Below are 20,588 nucleotides of genomic sequence, written 5' to 3' on the forward strand. Positions count from 1 at the left end.
AAAACCCAGTCCTGGATGCAGTTTTCTGTTGAGTCAAATTTGTTCTGGTAGTTGAAAGAGAAAGAACCTGGCTTATATTTCTATATACTTGTAGAGGATGGGTGCACTCTGAGCATGCCCTTTCCTCCCTCTTATTCCTTAATTACTGTACATAAAAACCTGAGGCACGGTGGGAGGATTGATTTAGAAATTAGACTCAGCAAAATGCTGAGTTTTTGTTCAACTATGTTTTTGAAAGCCTATTACTTGGGCAAGACTAGTAATCAGGCATATCTCTTGATATCTTCCATGTATGCAGTCTGCAGCTGCAGTAAGTTTACTCCCATTTTATTCTCTATAACCTGGTATAATAACAAGCCATCTGAAGCCATCTTGTAAAACATGCTGTATTTTAGGGGATGGGAGGTTCATGTCTTTATTCAGAAGGTTATTCTAAGCTAATTTTACAAGCCCTTTCCCATAGTAATTTTTCCCAAATAAATTCAGTGTACCAGCTTCGTGAAAAATTGTGTAAGTTGCCATTCTGACTGATTTCCCCTGCCCCTTAGATCCTTCAGCAATCCTTCTGACTATAGTGGATGCTGAGGAAAATGCATTTGTGAGCACACACATAAAGGAACATGATCTCATCACCAAGAATGTATGGCTTGGCCTGGATCAGAGCTTTAAGGGTAAGAAGTAGCAACAATGAATGAGCATAAATGTTTCATATTGTAAATACAAATGCATAAATCCTCAAATAAGAACAGTTCTGCAGCATTGGTAGCCTACAGTAACTTCTACTTGACGTTGGAATCTGTCATTTAACATTTGAAAGAACTTTGGACTTCACTGTAGTTAAATCTCTTCCTGTTGCAGTTAGGGTAATCAGGAGTCCCTGAAATTAATTTTTCCCACCTCTGTTATTTCTGCCTAATATTTGATGCAAGAGCATCAATTGCTAAAGGTCTAGAGAAGAGGGGTGGCTAAAAGTTGTGTTCATATTTACTGCTTTTAATATGTGGGATGGCTAGTCAGCCCTTTTCTTTTTAGCAATATAAAGAGATCAATAGGTTATGAATGACATTGTGTAGCATTACAGGATCTTTTCGTGATCTAGACTAAGTAATGTTTTTTTTAACAGGGAAGTCCCTGAACTGGCTGGATGGCTCATCAGTTAAATATGTCAACTGGGAGAATAAAACTGCAGAAGCCAATGAAAAATGCAGTGTTATCCTGTCCACAACTGGCATGTGGTCCAAAGTTGACTGTGCACGTAGTCGAAGCAGAGTGGTTTGTAAAGCTCCTTTAGGTATGGAAGAGTTGTTTTAGCAGAGACTTGATTTTGTAGCAACTGTTTTCAGGAATTTCTGGTTTATTGGATAAAGTCTGTGTTGAAATACTGGAAGTGCAATTCACAAAAGAGCCCATCAATACTTCTGCCTAAGCAAGAGTTGTTTAGCAGTAAAACTGCATTCAGAGGCAAATTGTCTAGGAATTTACTTCTCCTGGCTCTCACTATCCACTCAGTGGGTAAGGAACAGAACTGAAATGTCCAGAAAGCATAGAGTTGTTGCCATTGCTTCTTACCACAGGGTGTCTGTTGTGGGTGAGTTTGTGTAGGTGGAATAAGGAAGAGTTCTGCTTGTAAGCGAGTACTGCACATTGTGGTTTCAGTCTTGGGGAGGCTTCTGGGAATGTCACCCCGTAGCTCCAGAAAAAGACTCGGGCCTTTATTCCCTCATTCTTGGCTTTGTACAGGAAAGCAAGCAGTTAACTGAGCATTAAGCAAGCAAGTTCCTGAAGAAGCAGTGGAATCTTTCTGATTTTGTATACATTTTCACTTAAGTGGAATAGATGCAGGAATAGATTAAACTTTGTGCCAATAAGGAAGACCTCAACAAGATCTCTTCAGTCTGAGGGAAGTATAATTACCTTCCCTTCCAAGAGCCTAGGATCTCATTGGATTTATGAAGTATACAAACCTCCAAATGAGTGCAGCCTTTGCAAGTAGGTTTTTTTGAACTCCAGAGGTCCCTTCCAACCTAAATATTAGTAAATTAACAACAGAATGATCAAAAATAAGCTGATCCAAAAAATGACTGATGCATTCCTGCATGAGTTAGCATCTAACTTCCCATGTGATGAAGTGAAGACTACTGATAGGAAGCAGTTTGCCTTGACTTGAGCTAACTGTGCAGTATTAGTGTGTAGCTACCTAAGCATCAACTCTTTGACAAAGTATTCTTGCCAGAACTCCTAAATAAAAAACATTCCTCTTTTGTTCTATTTCAGGTTCTAATCATACTGGTGTGGCTGTAGCATTTGCCCTGCTAATTATCTTGGTTTTAATAGTTGGACTGGTATTTTACCTCTACAAAAAGAAGCGTCTTCACTGGAGTGCCTTCTCTTCCGTACGCTACCAAAGAGGGATGAATGATGATGAAACTGATGATATGTTCACAGATAGCTAAAAGATAGCTGTTGAAAAGCTTTCTTCTGTTCAATTTAAGCCTGAACTTCACCATGTGAAGCCATAAGAAATGAGCTACTTGATGTTTTATTACTTCTCTTTTGAAAAGCAACAAGGTTATTAATGGGGGCTAAAATTAGTTTGTTTATATACAAGTGCAATTTTTTTCCAATTTAATGGTAATTCTTTATATTTGGCCTCAGCCTTTTAAGATGCAAGGTGTTTAGAGTTCGGTTGTATTTTTTTAATTTATAGTATTTTCTCTCTTTACTGGAATTTTTGATGGAACAAATTAATGCCAACAGTACTTCATACAACATCACTTTAATGAATACACTTAAAATTTGCTTCTCCCAATACTCTTATTTATACTAGAATTAAATGCCTAATTTTATAGTTACCAATCTATAACTTTATAAGTGAAATATGTCATCTGTCCAAGAAAGAAGATAAAAGATATGTCTAAGGAAAGACTGAGAATATATGGTAAACAAACTTGTGTACATAAATGCTAAAAATACTTGAGTATTTTTCATAAAACTGAAACTTGATTTTTGTATGTGATGTGTCTCTGTAGACTTTCCTATGCACTCCAAAGAATGCTATAAAGAGAAAAAGGGAAGACAGAGTTGTATATATTAATTACTCAATGATTTGAATAATTATTATTTTGAAAAAGTCTTTTGACTTTTTTGAATGCACAGTACAAAGAACAGGTGCATTTACTTTTATGAAGGAGGATATGCCAAAGACCAAATCCATTCTGCATGTAGTGGTGGCACGAGGTGGTAAATAGGAATACATTGGCCTGGTGTGCTGAGAAGAGTACTACTGATTTCTCTGAAGCAGCAGAGCAAGGTCACAGTGTTCAACTGCCTTCTTTTCCTGCAGTTTATTTATGTTGATGGCACTTTTCTTTGTTCCTGTTTGCACTATTTTGATAAGGAAGTGTTTATCATTTGTGTTGAGAAGTAGAGAACTCCTTGTAGATACACTTTGAGCTTGTTAAAAGAGCAGCCTGAAGGGGCACAGCAAGGGAGCCATTGTGGTAGTTTGCTGATCAAAGTAAGCACTTTTGTTGTTTGTTTTGGTACTTTTGGGCACAATTGTGAACATTTGTTTTCCTGAGGTAAAAATGAAACTGCATTGTAGAAAATGTCGTTATGAGGAAAATAACTCTCATTCTTTAACTTACCCTGGTATGAGAAGTGCTTGAAATGTGGCAAAGTCTGGTTCCTGATGTCTTCTGGTTTAGCTTTTATGCCTAAGTGCTTTGCCAAATGACTTCTAACTTAATGGACTAAATAAATATTGGTTATTGTCTTTTTCTAACTACGGTAATAAATGGGAAAAATAATTTCCAAGTTCCCATGTTTTGAGATTTAATAGTTTTATAGATGTTTATACTCTGAGCATTTTTAGGTGTGAGTCTGAAATGGAAAGTGGAAATTATTAAGATCCTGGTTCAACACAAAAGGATATATACTTTTTATTAAAATTGTATATTTTATTCTTATAAATGATGTAAATAATTTTTTCAGGCCCCATTTCTCATGTTTGTTTCATCACACCCAAGTTGTCTAATCACTGGTAATTCCTTTGTGCATAAGCACTATGGCCTTAGTGCAGGTGAATAACCTACTTCATTTGAAATACACAGGAAGATTATTTGGCAGTATTGTTACTGAAAGAATAAAGTTAAATAAAACACTGAACTGCTTACACTGGTTTTATTTCCATAGAAGCAGTTATCAGAGCTAAGGCATGGGTCATTAATCACTGGGTAAAAAAGCACAGTGCAGGGGCTGTGATCCGAATTAAAGCCAGTGACTGTGTGTTACTACAGTAAGAAAACTTTTAGAGGTAATACATCATCTTCAATGTATTTAAAAAGAATGCCTTTAATGTTCTTTTTGCAGTTGAAAACTTAGTTATACCTAGCTTTTATCAAGCTACTTCAGGCTTCCACAGGGAACATTCCTCTGTGCCTTTTTGTTCTAATCAGGGTGTAGTTCATTAGCACCTAAAGGCCCAGATTATGGCAGGGTATAAAGGCTCCCTCCATAATGCCTCTTAAAATATAAGCAAAGTTAAACTACTTCCAGCTAAGTAACACTTGCAATTAAAGCATAAGATGTATTCATTTTTAGTGATGTCTGAGCTCTGAATTCCAGATGCCCAAAACCTCGGACTGCTGGTCAAAGGGCAGTGTTATTTGTAGTTTGCTGGGAGAAACATCCTATTGTGCAAGATGACTCACGAGGTCATCTGCTTCACAAACATTAATGTTAAAACTGAAGATGATGTACAGGGAAATGGCAGCAGAGAAATGCTTTCCCAGGTCCCAGAGCAATGGAGTTGAGAAGTCCTAAAACTCCTTCATCCCAGAGCACAGAATATCTGCCAGCTGTGGTAGCTTTAGGCAAAAAGTGTACTACTTCAGTTCCTCTTCCTGAATTTTGCCCAGGCCTTGGAGACTCTGGGTCATGGAAAGGTTAATCCACAATTGCCTTTGCACCAGCCAGCATTTTTATTTTAAAAGTGTTTCTGCATCAGTAGCTTAATGGACATAAAAATCAACAAGTCTTTATGCATGAGCACTCTTTGGGCTTGATGCTTTTGTTGTACTTCTCAGCATTTTTCCCTTAAACCAAATGCACCATCTGCTTGTTGCTTTGGACATATGTTACACATGTAAACATTTTTGAAAGGAGTAAGTAAATTTCATGGCCTGCTAGTGATTCTTTGTTTTTGGTGTGGCTGCAAAAAATGAAGACCTAATATTACAATTTTTGTTGCTACAAGTTGGAACTACTGTTTGGAACTTCATGCATCTGCTGTTGCTGTGTGTATGGAGCACAGTGGGATATATAACACCCAGGTTTCTAAAAGTTAGTCAAATTCATTCTGTTGTCAAGAAGTACATAAAGTTCTTATTGACCAAATTGAACAGACACTGCACAGTTTTAAAGCAAGACTTCTGAACAATATTAAACAACTGAGCTTAGGAAACACAGATTCCTTACTGGAGAATAAATTCAGTTGCCACTGTAATGGACCTTTCCCATTTAGTTCTGAGTTTTACGATGAGAGTTGGCAAAGTACTACAGGGAATATTCTGTTAATAGCAAATTAACTTGCAAATGGTGCATAGTATAAATGCCCTTATAAAACACTGCTGTCATCTTGGGTGTATTCTTTATGGCTAAACCACAGCAATGGTATTTGCACACTGAAAATTCCTGCACGCTCTATCATAATATCTGTCAGTAACTAAGATTTTTTACAGATTTGAGGGGCTAGGGCAAGATACCAGATGAGGCTTTTATTGTGATGAGACAATACTGCAACAAAGACTGTAAGTCCTTTAGGATTTCTCTTTACCAATGCAGAAGGGACTATAATTACAAACGGTACACTAGTTCTTTGTTTTACTACTTTTCATCATAAATAGAGTAATTTACTCCAAGGTGACTCTTGAAAAAGTGGATTCCAGCAATAAAAAATAATTATTTCAAAATGTGCTTCCTGAATTATGCTGGCCTCTTATGCATTTTTGCTAGAACAAATGATAACAGAGATCTTTTCCTGCATGCTGTGTCTTGGGACACTCATACAGATAGTAAGAGTACTGCTCCTGCTTTCTATAGAACTTCTCTTTTCAAATGCCATGTGTCATGTTCCCTTTAAGGGGACTTTTCAGAGCAGATAATTGTATAAAACCATGGTGCTTTCACTTTGTTAAAGCTAACAGGCCTTATATGCATATCCAAATTAAACTTACAAAGTAGTGGGTTGAGGTGGATTTCAAATATGCACGATTGAATGTCATCACCATTAGCAACTGTACTTTCATTGAAATGTCTTTTTTTCATAAACATAATCTGGGTATTTGAAGAGTGTCTTGTGTTAAATGAGAGTGTGAATTATAAGTGGAGGTGGGTAATGGGAAATCACATTTGTCCACAGCTTGCATCGTGAGCTGCTTTGAGGGAAAGACTGGCTTTCTGAAATTCCATCTTTGTTTTCTCCTGTGGATACCATTCTTCCTTGTACCTCTCCTTTCTCACCCCGGCTTTGCAGCACTGACCATTAAGGCACCAGAAGGATCACTGCCATGGGCTGCAGGGAAAGGGCTGCCGCAGCCCCTGTGGCCAGCTGGAACATCCTGTAGCAGGAGGACACCACAACCTCGGCAGGGTGGGTCTGTCCCCCTTCTCTGCAAGCAAGAAAGCTGAGAGCAGCTTTCTTGATCCTGGCCTGAGTATTTATGACACAACAACGGGGAGTTTGCTGTGGACAACAGCCACTTCTCCCTTCTTCCAGCACCAAGGAACTCCCTCCACACCTTATTCAGCCAGGGTATCTCTTCCCTGCAGATTCATTGCCTTCAAAGCAAATTCAATGCCTTTGTAGCCCACATCAGGCAGCTGCCTTGCCTTCAAACTCACACTGCAACAGGAGAAAGGTACAAGACAGGTAAGTTGCTCCTAATGATGTGTGTGCCTCATTAGTGGCCCTGCAAAAACTCTGCCCAGTGTCTAACCCAGTACAGAGCCAACTGAGTTCATCTTCTTGGGCTGTCACTGTGATAGTCACTCAGGATTTGTGTATCCCAGCTGTACATTAAGAATCCCTGGTCAAAAAAGTAGCCAAGAGCCTGGCAAATTTACATCCTACCAATTTAGGAGTTCATATTTTACAGAGGGGGCTGGAATTCTTGTGTGAGATTTGCCTGAAGGCCCAAGGGGAGCATGTTACTTTGAAGCAATTGCACAGGGTAATAATAAAATACACAGCCCACATAGGGAGAGGCTGTGTGTTTTAAAACCAGGTACAAATAAGTATTTCAAGTTTACTGCCAATAATAACTAGACCCATGACTTTGTGAAACAACTTACCTGAGGCAGTGTCTTTGTGTATAAACCATTTCGTGTTTATGATGTAGGTACTGATTATAAATTGTCTAGAAACTAGTTCATATAAAATAAACAGAGCATTCAAACTTGAATTAACTATTACAGAAATACTTGGGTGGGGTCCCCGAGAAACTGCATACCAACCTGACAGGGTGATCAAACGTTTAAAAAGGGAGTCAGAGAAGGCTTTTAGTTGGGGGCCACTTTGGGTTGTTATTCAAGGCTAGCACTCAGTAACTGCCTTTGTGTGCATTGCTGTAATCATATTGGACCTGCAGCAGTGCACGTTTGTTGTCTTTATAGAGATGTATTAATGAAACAAGTGCAGTCTGAAATTCAACAGCTGCCCAGAAAGGAGACTGGCTAGCTGGCAGTAAGCAGAGGCATTTTCAGCCTCAAATAAAGACATGGAAAATCTATGCAAGAGGATAAAGATGGAGAACGAAGAATTTGAACAGTTGGAAGTGATATTGTATAGCACTGATCTCCAGGGTCCTGAGGCTCTCAGAGCATCTGACCAAGGTATAAAGGGGAGCATAATGATGGGGATTATGCACCACTGCTTGGATTCCATACCTGTGTATGGATTGAGGGAACTTTTGTCTGCTAGTGGGATGGTCTGTCTGTGCTGCTGAGAGCTCAGCTGCTACCAGTCCCAATTTCAGTGACACAAGCTCTTAGGTGAGTACCGTGACCCAGCCATGCACTTGTGTGGGAAGTGCAAACTGGCAGCTTATTTGAGCCAGAAGTGATTTTCTGTTGTTAGTGACTTTGGAGGTGCTGATGAGAAGGTATGGAGCTGATGCCACAGACTGGGCCTTGGGAGACAATTAATTCCTTGCCCTGCTGTCTCAGAACCAGTGGGACATCTCCCACTGGGCAAGGGTGTGACAGCCGCAGAGAAAACCAGAAGTTGCAAACAAACCTTCCCCACTTTAGTAGCAAACTATTTTCTATTTCCAAAACTTGCTTCTGGGAGGAAGGGCTGTTGTATCCTCATGCTGGTGTCGCCTGATTTTCACTTGCACGTTCCGAGTGTTAAGCTCTGAGAAAACCCCTCAACATGGGCACACAATGCCTGTAAGTGAATGCAGCCTGTGCAATCCAATAATTTATTAAACTTTCATCTTGTAAAGCCAGTTACAAATTAAAAAAGACAGAAGAAGGAGTTCTATAATAGAAATGAGCAAAATTACAACAAATAGTAGTGAGAGTTATGTTTCAAGTGGGTTCAAGCTGCCTGCAGCAACCCAAGAGCCAGAACACAGAACTAGTGCAGAGTTAGGACATGGATAATCAAGCCTAGTCTGATACATTAGAGATTGAGCCAGTGTATGCAGTGTATACAAAGTGTTGCTTCTCAGGTGGCCTCTGCATTCCTGTTCTCTCCCATCTGTGACCTGGTCATCTTTTAATTCCTCGTGACAACAAGGGGGTGTTTGTGGGCTCCATCAGTGATGCTATTTAAGGCAAAACTCCAGTTGGAGGGATGATGCACAGCAGGGGCCACCCTCTTTGACTGATTGTGTAGCAAGTGCCCGGTGTGCTTGCACATGCTGCAGTGTAGTGGAAATGAGAGAGGAGCAGGGGCTATGTACAGTATTTCTTCTTGTACTGTCACCCTCAAAACCAGTGCTCTGCAACACAGTATTAATAATATTGGCACAATTTAATGATGAATTGGAATGGAATCTGTTGCATACTGACACCTATTTTACTATGCAATTTCTGTTCCATAGCTAACAGGCCTTAGCTGCTGCTACTACAGAAATGGAGACAGCCAATTTTAAATGTGAAAGAAGGCCCACATTACATACAGCTCTGCAGTTTCATGGGCATTTGCATTCTGGGATCCCAAGACTAGACAAGGGTCATGGAAAATCGCTCACCACCAGGTTTCTTGGTTGTTAATGCAACTAATTTATGATGGAACTGATAGTGAATATTGTTTTAAACAATTAAATCAACTTTCTGAAGTCAACAAACTGAAGATGAATGTCTTTCATAGAGAAGAAAAAAATTCTGCTTCTTCAAATTGCAGGCAGCTATAAAAACGTCCAAGAAGCAGTTGTTTTGGCAAAATAGAATTGTTTTCAAGTTCTGCTGAGGACTAAGGACCTAGAGGAGACTGCATGGGGATCTGGGGATTCAGTGATGTGAGCAGTTCTTGTTAAATTTGGGATGGATGCAGGATTTGACTTTTGCTTACTACAGTAAAGAGGAAGTAAAAATCTTGTCTGTAACAATTTATCTAGGCACCTATTTACTCAGCAGGAAACAGTTCACTTAAAACTAAGTTCAGGGAGCCCAGTCACCTAAAAGCCCCCCTAAAGAAAGAAGGATCTTAATGCAAGCAAGCTGTTCACCACAAATCTCCAACCTCCATCTAATACCTGGAGTTTGTGAAGAGCAGCTCTTCTGGAAATGCTACTAAAACCATCTCCCCTCGTGGGCTGTACATGAGAACAGCAGTCATTATTTTTTATGCAAGAGACACTGCTTGAACTGTGACCTTAGGGCCTGTTTCAGTGGTGCTAGTCCCAGAGGTTCTCTCCCAGACTGGAGTATTTAATAGTTTAACTGAAAGTGCCACTTTTACAGTTGTGTACCTATGAACTTTTATTGGAAGGTAAACAACCACCTTGGGTGTTTTTGTTTCTTTGTTTAATGCTCTCTCGCGTAGGGTTTGATCTCTTTTGACCACTTGACTTCAATTATACAAAGGCTTTTAAAGACCAGATCAGATTGTTAGTATATCCTGAAAAAAAAAAAAAAAACAAACCAAACCCACAGTGATTTATATTTTAGATTTGTTTGCAAAATAAATAAATATTCTTTCAGCAGACCATGCTGTGATCACATGATCCCAGATGTCTGCATATTCAAAATTCTTAAGGAAGCTTAAGTCTGTCTCCTGTCCCGCAGAAATGATCCTTGTCAATTTTTCTGCCAGTATGACAGGTGACAGTGAAAGCAGCAGAGAGGACACGGAGGAGGAGGATGCTTCTGACTTTGCTTCTTTAAGGTACATTGTTCATCAAACAGGCAAGGGGAAAACAAGTTTTGGGCCATTAGTATTTCACAACAGTTGTAACTGTTTAATGTCTTTGGGCAGAGGTGCAAATCCTATGGTACTGTAGATGTCACTTTAGGTTTTAAATACAGTAGTCAGTTGAATTCTTAAAAAACATCTTTGCTACACTTGTGCTGGCAAGTTGCAGACACCCATGACTAAACTAGTGCCAGTTCATCCGTATCACCTAGTCCAGATGCTTGCATGGCTGTCCACGCTGGTGGCTGATTTGACACTGCAGCGTTTCTTCACGATCATGTTGATGTACGCTTTCATGATCTTTATTATCTCACCCACCTGGGGAGAGAACACAGCACACAGCATAAGCACTCTGAAAACCTCAGTTCACTGAGGCATACAGGACATTTTGCTGGAAGAGATTCCTGTTTTCCAAAGTCATGACACAATCAATTTTGCGTGTTAATACTAAATGTGAACATGACAGTAAGAAGAGAAAGGCTCGACAAGTTTGTACTCTGATGTAGCAACACTTTAAAATATTTTTAGCTCAAAGAAAAGGAACTCCCATTCTACTAAATCATTTTTTTTAAGTGTGTGAAACTCCCCATTCATCTACTGGAAAGGAATGAAAAAAAAAAACAAAACAGCCAAACTGAAGAGCCAGAGTTTCCACCCAGAACTGGAAACTCTTGATGCACTGGAATACCAATCAACCTCCTTCACTTTCTAACCAGCCTATTTTTTTTGTTCATCCCTGTATTCAAGAAGAGGTATCATGCCCTTTAGGCTTAAGTTCCCTTCATGTTTTCCCTTGGCTGTGTAGTCCACTAGTCAAGAGTTCTTCTATTCCTTGAAGCTTAACTGAAGTGGCTATGTGCTTTCACGTACCTGGGAGGTTTCAAAGAACATTTCTCTCTCATCCACTGTAATTTTGAAGGTGTTGGGCTGTGGAGCTCCAAAGAAAACAATGTGCTCATACTGGAAAGTTTCTAGTGGTTTAGGATCCCCTCGTTTGTAGACAGACACGTTTTCTGTGCTGACTCCAAGCCAGAGATCATTGGGGAATCCACCCTCCTTGCACTGCAGAAAGAGAAATATGACCTTTTGCATAAATGCAGTGGAGGATCACATAATTTTCCATTCAAGAAAAAGCCCTCTGTTTCTAGCTCTTTTAGGACGTTTCAATTCAATACACAAACCAGGGTACTTGCAGAATCTCTGAACTTGCAGCTGGAGGCACTCCTGCTGCAAAGATTCAGATGTGAAACAGCTGTGAGTCAAATACTAGCTGAGTAATAAATAATTGTAATAGGGAACAGCTCTCATCAGATTTTAAAGTGATGGAGCAAGTCAATATTCCACTTCTTATTTTACAGATAATGCAGGCAACCAACTTCCCATGGTGATCCACCTTGGCAGCAGCCAAACTGGCAGAATTGAACTGTGACCTCTGCCCGTAGCAGGCTGACACAGTGCTGAACACACCCCAGTCTGCCCAATTTCTGTTGAACTGCTGCAGACCAGGACTGCACTTTTTGCTGGCAAGAACAGCAGAGCTTTGCTTTACTTTGACTTTTGCTAGCCACCACTTTCTTAAACCACTCTCTCCTCCCCCATTCCACCATTATTCTAACAAAGTGGGAATCCATTGTCTCCCTTCATTTACCAGGATGCCCTGCCTTGCTTGCTCTGTGCTCTCTGTGTCATAACTCTTGGGGACTGTGATACTGCAGGCTTTCTCTGAGATTACTAAGGCAAAATGTATCCACTTCCCTAAATTCCCATCTGTTACACACAGCTTTATCTGTTCTCCAGACTGATACCTCTCCTCAGCTGTGGTTTTAGGAATTTATTATTCACTCACCTCAACATCAAAGAGGGTTGACCCATAACCTGGCCACTCCTTTACAATGGACATGTATTTCACCATGGCCTGATGCTGAGAGAGCCCCTGCAGCTTGGTCCATTTTTGTGCTATGCTTGCCCGAGCAGCTGAAAGCTCTTCTTTTACCCACATCTCCATCATCTGCTCCTCTTCTACCTTCTGCTTCTTTACAGACCCTGTCTTGAAGCTACGCTTCAACGTCCCTTCAAGGAAGCTGGTCCGTCTCCTCTCCAGAGTGTGACTGGTACTGCTGCTGCTCTTTGTTGAGTGCAGTATTTTGGATTTCAGCCTGTTAACTGGGTAGATTCCATCAAGGGTCCAGCTTATTTTGGAATAATCTCCATGAAGGTACTGCAGCCGCAGAGCTGCCAGACGCTGCAGAGTGTCCTCTGGGCCAGGAAAATGACCAGCTATGAGGCTTTCGTGAGCCTACAAACAAAAAGTGTCCCAAACTCATTAGAAAACAATAGTACACTTTATTCACATCTGGGTGCATGCAGAGATTCCTGTCACCTCTGCTGATCCCAGTAGGACAGACATAATTCAGGAGGTCGGAGCAGACATTGGAATAAATATGTCAAAGTCTGCAAGTGGTTCATATGGGGGGGAACACCCCTTTCTGCAAGCATGAACAGGACAGAGATCTTTGAGGGGCTCCTATCCTGTACAGAAAGTCCTACAATGAGAACCTTTTAGGTCTGGAACAGACGGACAAAACGAGAATTGAAGCAATTTGTTTTTGTGCTGTACCAGCTACAGCTCCTGTGTGAAGATTATATTCAACACTAGAGTAATTATATAAATTCAAGATTCTCAACCTCAGTTTCATTACACAAAAGCACGTCCCACATCTTCCTCCTTCACCTGATGTCTCCACCATCTTCTTGCTTCCCTTTGCCTGTTTTTCTGTGAAACCTATTAATGGGGCTTTTTGCACATCCATCTAATGTCTGGGTAACACCTACTCTCCCTACTGTTACTTCTCATTGCCAATTAAAGCTGTGTAGACTGAGAGCCTTGTCAAGAGGGAGTTGATTCATTTCAAGAATGGAACCATCATCTGAGTGATGGCACGCCATGCATTTGACTATCAATGAGTTTCAGTGTTCATGACTGACTGCCATTAACACAGATTCTATGATTTTCTGAGGCAAGGTCAGTGTTCATTGAAGTAATACAGATGGGACAAATCACACAGCTGGTTGCTCCAGTTGGTTTAGTTTTACTTCCCAGCTGCAAGGCTCTTTCATACCAGTGTGACCTCTGATCTTGCCAGTATCATTGTGCTACAGAATACAGTGACTTAAAAAAATTAGACTACTCAGCAGATAAATATTGTCAACTACATTCTCCTTTCCTTTGTCTGCAGTACTCTGCTAGTGCCTCTCTGTTAATCAAAAGAAATTGCCCAAAAGATGGTTCTTAGTTAGTTCTGGTAACACTCCAAGGATAAGCTGTTCTTGTAAGCTGATTTGCAGATAGACAGATAGATAGATGTTCCAGTTTTCTTTACATTTATGTTCTGCAAGCAGCTACTTTTAATGATTCTCACAAATCAGTACCTGAATTTCTCTGCCTTCTAAAGTTAAAGACCAAGTTTAAAAAAAATTATTAGTGTTTCATTTTTTCTAAGCCTTTGCTAGCTTTTCCTGCCTTTGTTCTAAAACTCATCTTCCCTAGAAAATTCCATGGTCTATCTGCTTAGAAAATTCCAGACAAAAATCCAACACACTAAATTCTTTTGGTACAAACAGAATTCCCACTTCTAATGAAAGGTAAACCAGTTTTCTGTATCCTCTTGTGTGCTTTTGCCATCCTGGAAACCAAATCATTCTCCCAGAGTTTGCTTACTTGCTCAAACATGAAGGCAAATTCCACACCATCTTTGGGAACATTCTCAATATCCAAGAAGCAATAAAGCTTAAAATACAGTTGCCACTGTCCCTCCTCCTCTTCTTCTTCAGAGCCAGCAAGTCTGTAAAATATACAGAGAATGAGAAAACCCAGTAAGGAGAAGTACCCATGGTCCTGAAATGTTCACAGTGCAAATCACAATCTGAAGGTAATCTGAGATTCTGAAATCCAGTGTTACATCCAACTAGGAATTAAATGTTTCATGAAGCATTCTTTTACCTCTCAAACTTGGCCAAGATGTCAGCCACAATCACCCGACTCTCCACAGCACGGTCAACCTGCTGGTTGTGTTCAAAGAGCGCGAACATATTGCGGCTGTCCTCCATCGCCAGCCCTCGGATCAGCTTCTCAACCACCTGCAAAACCAGACACATCACACAGTGGCATCACTCCCCCTTTCACAATGAAGATCAGTACCTCTTCAGGACACCTATCTTTCATACATCTCCATCACATTTAATGTCCCTTAATTACCATGTTTTCAGATTAAAGAATTCTAACCCTAAAAGATCATGCCCTGCAGTGAAGTCATTACTTGTATTTGATCATCCTTGCTTTTCTTCTCTGAATCTTTTCAATCTTCCCTACCCTTTTGAGGACGGGGCAATTAGAATTCTGCACAAGACATAGGCACATAATGGATTCAGATGTCACAGTGACATTCTCAGTTCCTCTAGTAACAATTCCACTTTCTGCTCTGTTTAGCACTAATGTTTTCACAGACATGACTACTGCAACCTGGAATCCTGCTTCTGACCTGCTAATGATTACTGGTGGAATAACCCTCTCAGAAGGATTCCATTATGAACTGGAATCTCTCCTTGTCCAGAAAACTGTGTTTAGCAAGTTTCAGACAAAGGGCAGAACACCAGAAGCATTTAGATTTTGCAACAGTTTTCAAGTGATACTCTACAACCTGGCCTTGTAGAATAAGGTTTGCCCAAAGAAATAGCAAAAGAGTTGTGATTAAAACAAATAAAAAATTTGGAAATAAAAGGGAAAATGGTGTCTCTTCAACAGACCCACTCTCCAGACAGATGTGCTCACATCTGGTTAACCCCACTGATGCATTACCTCCCCAGCGCTGGTGTGGGAGTTGATGGTTATTTTGCAGGAGCCACCACCATGGCAATACACTGTCGTGGTCATTTCCTCACGGGTAAGAAGAGCCTGTATTTCCTCCTGGGAGGGCACAAACTCCCTTGTCTTCGTTCTCTTCAGGGAATCACTTATGAACTGTGCATACCTATCTATTTCTGAGTCTGGAAAGAGATCTTTTACCCTAAATAAAAGAGAAGCAAAAGAAAATCCCATTACATAGCGAACAACACGTTACCCTAGAAATGAGACAACTGCAAGTAAAGAGTTTGGTAGAGATGCTGATGTCAAATACAACCACACAAAAATCAAGCTTATTTCCTAAACAATACAATCTGCTTTTACTAGTAATTTGAAAGTCACTTCAGTGGCATTTCTCGGCAGTGTATGAAATAAGCAGTTCAAAGTTTCAGGAGTTTAGTGACAGCTGAAGACAGTAGGATTGACAATCTCAATTTACACCACTGAGAATAAAAACTGTGAAATCAAATGTAAACTTTTAACTTTTTTTATTTATTCTTAATGGTTTTGGTTGTTTTTTTTTTGTTGTTGTTTTTTTAATTTGCTGACTGTGACTGAGCCACTTCTATAGTATGTTTGAGAATTAAGAAGATAGAAAGCAGATGCCTGTACACTGTTCTCCTCCCTCCAAGATCAGCAGGTCTAAATATAACATTATTTTCAACTTCAGTGATAAAAGAATGAAATGGCTCCATGGAGTATCTGCATCTCTTAGACCCAGGCCATGGATATAGCTATTTGGTATATTGACACAAAACTCATATCACTCTTTCCTAGCTTGGAAGGAATCAAATAGATTTTGTTGATCTTGCTAATCATTAGGAAAGGAGCAAAGTTACACAGCTGCATATCAGGCCCAGTGCAGACTGCTTTGTAAAGCTGCATTAGATGCTGAAGATGACTTGGGAAGAAATGTAAATTATTTAGATCATGAAAATGGGAGGTTAAAACAGATTAAAAATATTAATTGCAAGCATTATGTGCTTAGTTAAAGAAATCTTGAAAAATATAAATTGGATTTACAGTCTCTCTCCTACTTCATAGTATGCTTTTTGCCTGTGCCAGCTGCAAGGTAGAACAGATTTCCATGAGTATGAAAGTACAGATCTCACCTTTCCTGCAGCTTGATAATATCTATATGTACATTAGTAAGCAGCTGTAAATCCAATGGAACACAGCCTCATGGTATTCTGTTTGGGTAACTTACTTTTATTCCACATCCTTTTGACACAACAGATGGGTGACAAGGAGGGGAGTCTGAGTACAGAGAAAAGCTGGTGGTGAGAATTGGGCAAAGGTAGGAGGCTGGAACACCACAGGAAGATGTTTGCACAGCAAGAGGTTGAGACAGGTAACTACAACAGGCAGTGGAAGATCAGCAGAGCAAAGGAAACAAGTGCAAACGAAAGAGACGCTCACCTTCGGAGGTGGAACTTGAGGTAGCGCAGGATCCCTCTGCTGGGCAGGAAAGTGCAGCTCATACAGGTCATCAGCTGCCAGTGGTGCAGGTTGCCAGCACTGTTGGGATGTGGCATGTGGTTGGTTTGCTTGATGAGCTGACAGTACACTTCATCTCGGAGGGGCTTTAAATCATGGCAGGTCTGCAGGATGCCTTGGATAATGGGTATGGGGTCAGACACTGTCTCGATTTCCTGAAGGGAGTTAAAGATCTTCACTGCTTCATCCTGTAAGCTGCTGTAACCCTTCTCTTGTTGCACTGGGGAACAATCACAAAGATGACAAGAGGTGAACATCTCCCTCATTTTCTACTGGCCCAGCAGTTCTACAGTCAACTCTACTCCTCTGTCATGGAAGAACAGCAACCTGAGCATTAGTGCATATCCTGAACTTTAAATTTATACTTTAAGTTCATCAATGCTTCCTCTCCAAATGTTCAAATGTAGTTTTAATTTGCATTTGCCAACATCTGATTTGCTCACCACTCCCAATCCATTTCTGGATAGACTGCACAGAAAAGCAGAGTAATATTTTTCAGGGAAATGAACATTGAAATCTAGTTCAGGCTTCAGTGTCTGCAACCAAAGTAATGGAATGTGGCCACTGAAGCCTGGCTTGTTTAATTCCAAAATTCTGTGTTGTGTCTGTATTAGCTTTGACCCCTGGGCCAATAGAGAACTTAGGCAAATTGCTGTACCACAAATGCATCTTATACCTATTGTTTAGATTTAAAATGCTTACACCAAAACCTGAGTTTTTTGAGCACCTAAATGTCTGCTTTTTGAACTGCTCAGACATGTGTGATAACATTCAGAGGCAGGCTTGCATCCTCCTGTGCACATCTTGTGCTTCAGGTCCTTCTGAATCTCTTGTACAGCCACTGCTTCCCCTGTGGCCATGTATTAACTGTACAATACAAAGACACAGCTCTAAAAAGTAAGTTCCACAGTGTGTTTGCTCTGTATTTTTCCTGTATTTCAGAATTTCCTTTTCTGTGCTTTTAATCTGCCATGTAATTGGATTGTGACAGACCTAATATCCTTTCAATCTCTCCATGACATTCTTCTGATCCTAAAAATTTCATTTTGAGGCTGAAGAATCCTGCTCTCTATTTAGTCACATAATTGTAGGCAAGTTCTTCTGTACCTTTGATCATCTTTGGGTAAGTTTTTACATCTCCTCTATCTTTGATGAGATGTAGAACGCAAAACTGTCTCCTGTACTCACGATGCAGGTGTATGATACATATACAGCTGCACAGAGACTTTATTTTTCCTTTTCTAAGCTTTCAAAACCTTACATTAGCTGTTTTGTTTCTGTACTCAGAACTGTACCACTAGAGTTGACATTTTCATAAGCTATGTAAATTGATGTTCACTTTCAAAAGCACAGCTAGATCACTACCTGTGTGGCAGACTGTTTTTCCCAAATACATTGCTTTAATTGAAATTCATTTCTTAAAGATTCTGTGGCTCAGTCACTCCAAAGAGACATTTTTCTATAGTTCTTCACCAGCTTTCAGTTTCAGTATGTCAAACAGTCCGTAATCATCAACAAATCACTTTGGTTTCTGGTGGCCCATTACTCTAGCTCTTTCTTGTTTCTGACACTTTTGAAAAAAGGGTTCATTTCATCTGGTTTTGCAGCAGAAAACTGTAAGAACTGTAAGAAAACTTCCGTAGAAAAACTACCCCACTGCCAGCTGCAAGATGTAATCCTATTGTAGTATTTCCAATGGAGCCACTCACAACCCAGCTGTGGCTAAAGGAAGACAGGCTGCATGTCCCCTGGATGGATGATAAAACCATCTGCTCCCATTTACCCTAAGATTCCATGATCCCATAAGAGGCAGTGAAAATGAACACAGTCCAGAGAAGAAAGGAAGAGAAAGGGCCTGCTCCCTCCCTGAACCCTGTGGGCCACACTGCCCCAAACAGACTTCACCTGCACAGAGAGAGCTTACAGGCCCATTTTGTGGTGCTCAGGCTCCTCAGTGACCCTCAAAACGTGAGTGGATTCTGCCACTTGGGTAAAATACTTACAGTTGACACTGACATCTCCATAGGGTAATGGGAGCAGTGGGGAATGCAAGGGGTGCTGGGTGTATCTCAAGATTGGGTTCCTCCTATATGTCTGTTCCACTACTTCAAAGTTTGTGCTGTTTTCCTGGAAAAGAAAGCAAAAAATCATTATCCTCAAATAGACACAGTCCTTTGCAGGGTGCCCTTACATATCTAGGCTCAAGCTCAAACATCTTTAGAGAGACTAAGTGATCAAAGCATAATCTGTATCTAGAAATTACCCTGTACATTATTTCTGAAAATTAAACACAAGAATAGCCATGCTACATCATCCCACAAGTCACCAAGCACAGAATTTTGCCTTCAGGCATGGCGTGCATAATACATGTGGCATGATCCCTCTCTCCTATGTCCTTCAAGCTTTCAACAGGACATGGGTAATGGACTTTCTGACCACAACCATTTCCAGTGTGTAATAATGAGCCTGTTCTCAGCTTGTCTGGTTGTGTTATACGTGTTTACAGAATGAACAACCAAAATGCTCCACGGTGTTCAAAATCTGGGCCTGTCACTACCATACACACTGGATCACATTCTTCTGCATTTTGTCCTAGACTTCTTCCTAATAATGTCCTTGAACCTCGAGCTGAAGTTTTCCACCGTTTTCTACAATCACTCCCAGCTCTTTCTTCCTAAATTAAAAGTATCTAATTGCATCTAGTTTAGAGTTCATCACAAATGCACCTCTTCTGGAATTTGCTTTGGTGTGTCTTCTTAAATGATTCTAGGTCTATTTGCCAAAGTTTCTGGCAAGTTTATTCTCAAAAATTTCTCCTGTGGTACAATTTCTGCTATTTTTAAGGATATTATCTTTCCACCCTTTACTCTGATATTTAACCATGCAAGCCTAAGGTATGAAGAGAACTTCAGGGTATATCAAAGTCAGATGGCTAGTAGGAATGGAATTTTTTGTATTTGTGTCTGAGGGATGCTTAGGAGCGAAAAGGATGGAGTAGAGATTTGCAAATACTCGATGGTGTAATCCTGCATGCAATTTTTAATTGCACAGAGTCATAGTCTAGACTTATGGAGACCAGCTAGCAAAATAAAATTCATGTAATGTTTTTTGGTTTTTTTTTTGTTGCACAGTTGTTTGAATTTATTTTTTTACCCTTTTTCATTCTCCCCTTAAGACAGTAACCTCATTTTTTGCCACATTCTCAGCAATGACTGTGTTAGGCCAGTAGTGGTCTGGCTGCTCCCAAGTCACGTGGGGAGTAGCAGGATGCCACCTACCCTGATGTCACGGATGAGCTGCTGTGTGGGTGTTTCTATGGGCACTTTGCTGTCGATGACCCCCTGGATGGCAGAGGCCCAGCGCATGGCTTCGTTCAGCAGCTTGGTGTACAGCCTGTACGAGTGCTTCCGCCCGTGCACGATGATGTTCCAGTAGCCTGCCAGAAACAAAGGTGGGAACAAAACTGCAAGGTGAAACTGGCTGCCCTATTATGGAGCTGACTAGAGATTAGCAAATGTCACATTCACCTACAAGAAGGACCAGAAGGAGAATCTGGGGAACCACAGGTCCGTCAGGTCAGCCTTGATACCAGGGAAGGCTACGGAGCAGATCAGCTCTCAAGGAGAGCAATGGAGCTGGGCAAGGGGCTGGAGCACAAGTTCTGCAGCTGAGGGAGCTGAGGGTGTTCAGCTTGGAGAAAATAAGGCTCAAGGGGGACCTTATTACTATCTACAACTACCTGAAAGGAGGATGTAACCAGCTGGGGGT

General features: G+C 40.6%; 2 protein-coding genes across 3 annotated transcripts in view; one reads left to right on the forward strand and one right to left on the reverse strand.

The window, feature by feature from the left end:
- LY75 (lymphocyte antigen 75) overlaps positions 1-4,167 on the forward strand; it is a 43,541-nt gene extending 39,374 nt beyond the window's left edge. The window contains exons 33-35 of one of the 2 annotated variants that reach the window (XM_058809253.1): positions 549-671; positions 1,124-1,291; positions 2,275-4,167. In XM_058809253.1, the coding sequence (XP_058665236.1) occupies positions 549-671; positions 1,124-1,291; positions 2,275-2,453 (470 nt within the window). In that variant the 3' untranslated portion in view covers positions 2,454-4,167. The remainder of the gene's footprint in view (positions 1-548; positions 672-1,123; positions 1,292-2,274) is intronic. The other variant, XM_058809254.1, reaches the window with a different exon arrangement.
- Positions 4,168-8,448: 4,281 nt separating this feature from the next.
- LOC131560617 (unconventional myosin-X-like) overlaps positions 8,449-20,588 on the reverse strand; it is a 75,313-nt gene continuing 63,173 nt past the window's right edge. The window contains exons 32-40 of the mRNA XM_058809463.1: positions 20,099-20,256; positions 18,824-18,947; positions 16,743-17,040; positions 15,279-15,486; positions 14,424-14,560; positions 14,142-14,265; positions 12,270-12,719; positions 11,294-11,485; positions 8,449-10,741 (exon numbers count right to left, since the gene is read on the reverse strand). Of these exons, the coding sequence (XP_058665446.1) occupies positions 10,628-10,741; positions 11,294-11,485; positions 12,270-12,719; positions 14,142-14,265; positions 14,424-14,560; positions 15,279-15,486; positions 16,743-17,040; positions 18,824-18,947; positions 20,099-20,256 (1,805 nt within the window). The 3' untranslated portion in view covers positions 8,449-10,627. The remainder of the gene's footprint in view (positions 10,742-11,293; positions 11,486-12,269; positions 12,720-14,141; positions 14,266-14,423; positions 14,561-15,278; positions 15,487-16,742; positions 17,041-18,823; positions 18,948-20,098; positions 20,257-20,588) is intronic.

The sequence above is a fragment of the Ammospiza caudacuta genome, chromosome 8 (genome assembly GCF_027887145.1).
Source record: "Ammospiza caudacuta isolate bAmmCau1 chromosome 8, bAmmCau1.pri, whole genome shotgun sequence".
Classification (NCBI taxonomy): Eukaryota; Metazoa; Chordata; class Aves; order Passeriformes; family Passerellidae; genus Ammospiza; species Ammospiza caudacuta.